The sequence below is a fragment of the Chrysochloris asiatica genome, unplaced genomic scaffold (genome assembly GCF_000296735.1).
Source record: "Chrysochloris asiatica unplaced genomic scaffold, ChrAsi1.0 scaffold00008, whole genome shotgun sequence".
Classification (NCBI taxonomy): domain Eukaryota; kingdom Metazoa; phylum Chordata; class Mammalia; order Afrosoricida; family Chrysochloridae; genus Chrysochloris; species Chrysochloris asiatica.
Genome location: NW_006408526.1, coordinates 333869 through 335528, shown reverse-complemented (window position 1 = coordinate 335528; position 1660 = coordinate 333869). Strand labels below are relative to the sequence as shown.

The 1660-nt window shown below is 40.1% G+C and overlaps 1 protein-coding gene across 1 annotated transcript in view; it reads left to right on the top strand.

The window, feature by feature from the left end:
• Positions 1-1660, top strand: part of MRE11A (MRE11 meiotic recombination 11 homolog A (S. cerevisiae)) — an 87589-nt gene that overhangs the window by 68031 nt on the left and 17898 nt on the right. Inside the window, exon 9 of the mRNA XM_006833938.1 lies at positions 50-223. Within this exon, the coding sequence (XP_006834001.1) occupies positions 50-223 (174 nt within the window). The remainder of the gene's footprint in view (positions 1-49; positions 224-1660) is intronic.

Genomic DNA, 1660 nt, shown 5'->3' with positions numbered 1-1660 from the left:
AAGGAATAGATACGTTTCCGACATTTAATGCTTTGTGCCTTTCTTCTAGAATGTGCAGCTGTCACTTCTAACAGAAAGGGGAATGGGTGAAGCTGTACAAGAATTCGTGGACAAGGAAGAGAAAGATGCCATAGAGGAATTAGTGAAATACCAGTTGGAAAAAACACAGCGATTTCTTAAAGAACGCCATATTGATGCGATAGAAGACAAAATAGATGAAGAGGTAGGTAACTAATTTGGGAGTGGATAGGTGTATCTCTGCCCTTTGTTTTTGGTGATGATGGTGCCATCCAGATGGTTCCAACTTATAACCAATGACGCTATGTCCAACAGAAGGAAGCACTGCCTGATCCTGCTCCGTCCTCATTATTATGTCTGAGCCCATTGTTGCTGTCGTCGTGTTGATCATCTTATTGAGGGTCTTGGTCTTCTTCTTTTTCACTGACCCTTTACTTTCCTATGCATGATGTCCTTCTCTAGGGGCTGGTCCCTCCTGATCACATTTCCAAAGTACTTGAGATGTAGTCTCACCATTGTAGCATCTTAGGAGCATTCTGTTCTGACTCTACTGCCTCCAAGATAGATTCGCTTCTTCCTCTGGCAGTCCGTGGTCCATAGCTCCAGGTTTCTTTCAGGTAAACCCTGTGACTTCTCTGACTTGTTTAGCTTCTTCATATATAAACTTGGGATAATAAAATGAGGATTAAATTAGAATAGTCTGTAAGTTTTATTCCTTATAGTATCTTCTCTTGAAAATTCCAGAGTACTTTAAAAGAAAGCTTTTGCTAACTTCAGTGTTTTAGTAGGCTTTGGTTGATGTTTTGACTTTAATTTAGTAAATGCGTTCTCTTTTAAGCATAAAAACAGAATCACAGAGGAAAACTTCTATTTTACTATATAGAAATTTTAAATGTTTGCATGAAAGATTGTCAAAAACAAAATTCAAAGATACTGACATTGAGAAAATATTTATAAGAAAAGTGGGCAGATAAAAGGTTAATATGATTTAATACAACATTAAAAAACCCTTATTAATGGTGGTGGTAGTGGTTATGTGCCGTGGAGTCAGATCTGATTCATAGTGACCCTGTACAGGGTTTCTGAGGCTGTAAATCTTTACAGGCGCAGAAAGCCTCATCTTTCTCCCACAGAACAGCTGGTAGTTTTGAACTGCTGACCTGGTTCGCAACCCAATTCGTAAATACTATTGGCCACTACTTGTCTGTCAGTATCTCATACTGTGGTGGCTTGTGAGTTGCCGTGATTCTGAAAGCTATGCCACCAGTATTTTAAATAACCAGCAGGGTACCCTCACCCGTGGTGGACAGGTATCAGATGAGCTTCCAGATAAAGACAGACTAGGAAGAAAGAGTGACGAACTACTTCCGAATCTTAAGTCACTGAAAACCTTATGAACAACACAGAAAAACACTGTCAGAGATAGTGCTCGAAAATGAGCCCCTCAGGCTGGAAGGCACTCAAAATGCTACTGGGGAAGAGCTGCCCCCTCAAAGTAGGGTTGACCACGAATAGAGTAAAGATCCTGGGAGAAAAGCCTGCAGGACCTTCATTTGCTGATGGGGCACAACTCAAAATGAAGAGAAACAGCTGTAAATATCCATTGAAAATCAGAACATGGAATGTATGAAATATGAATCTG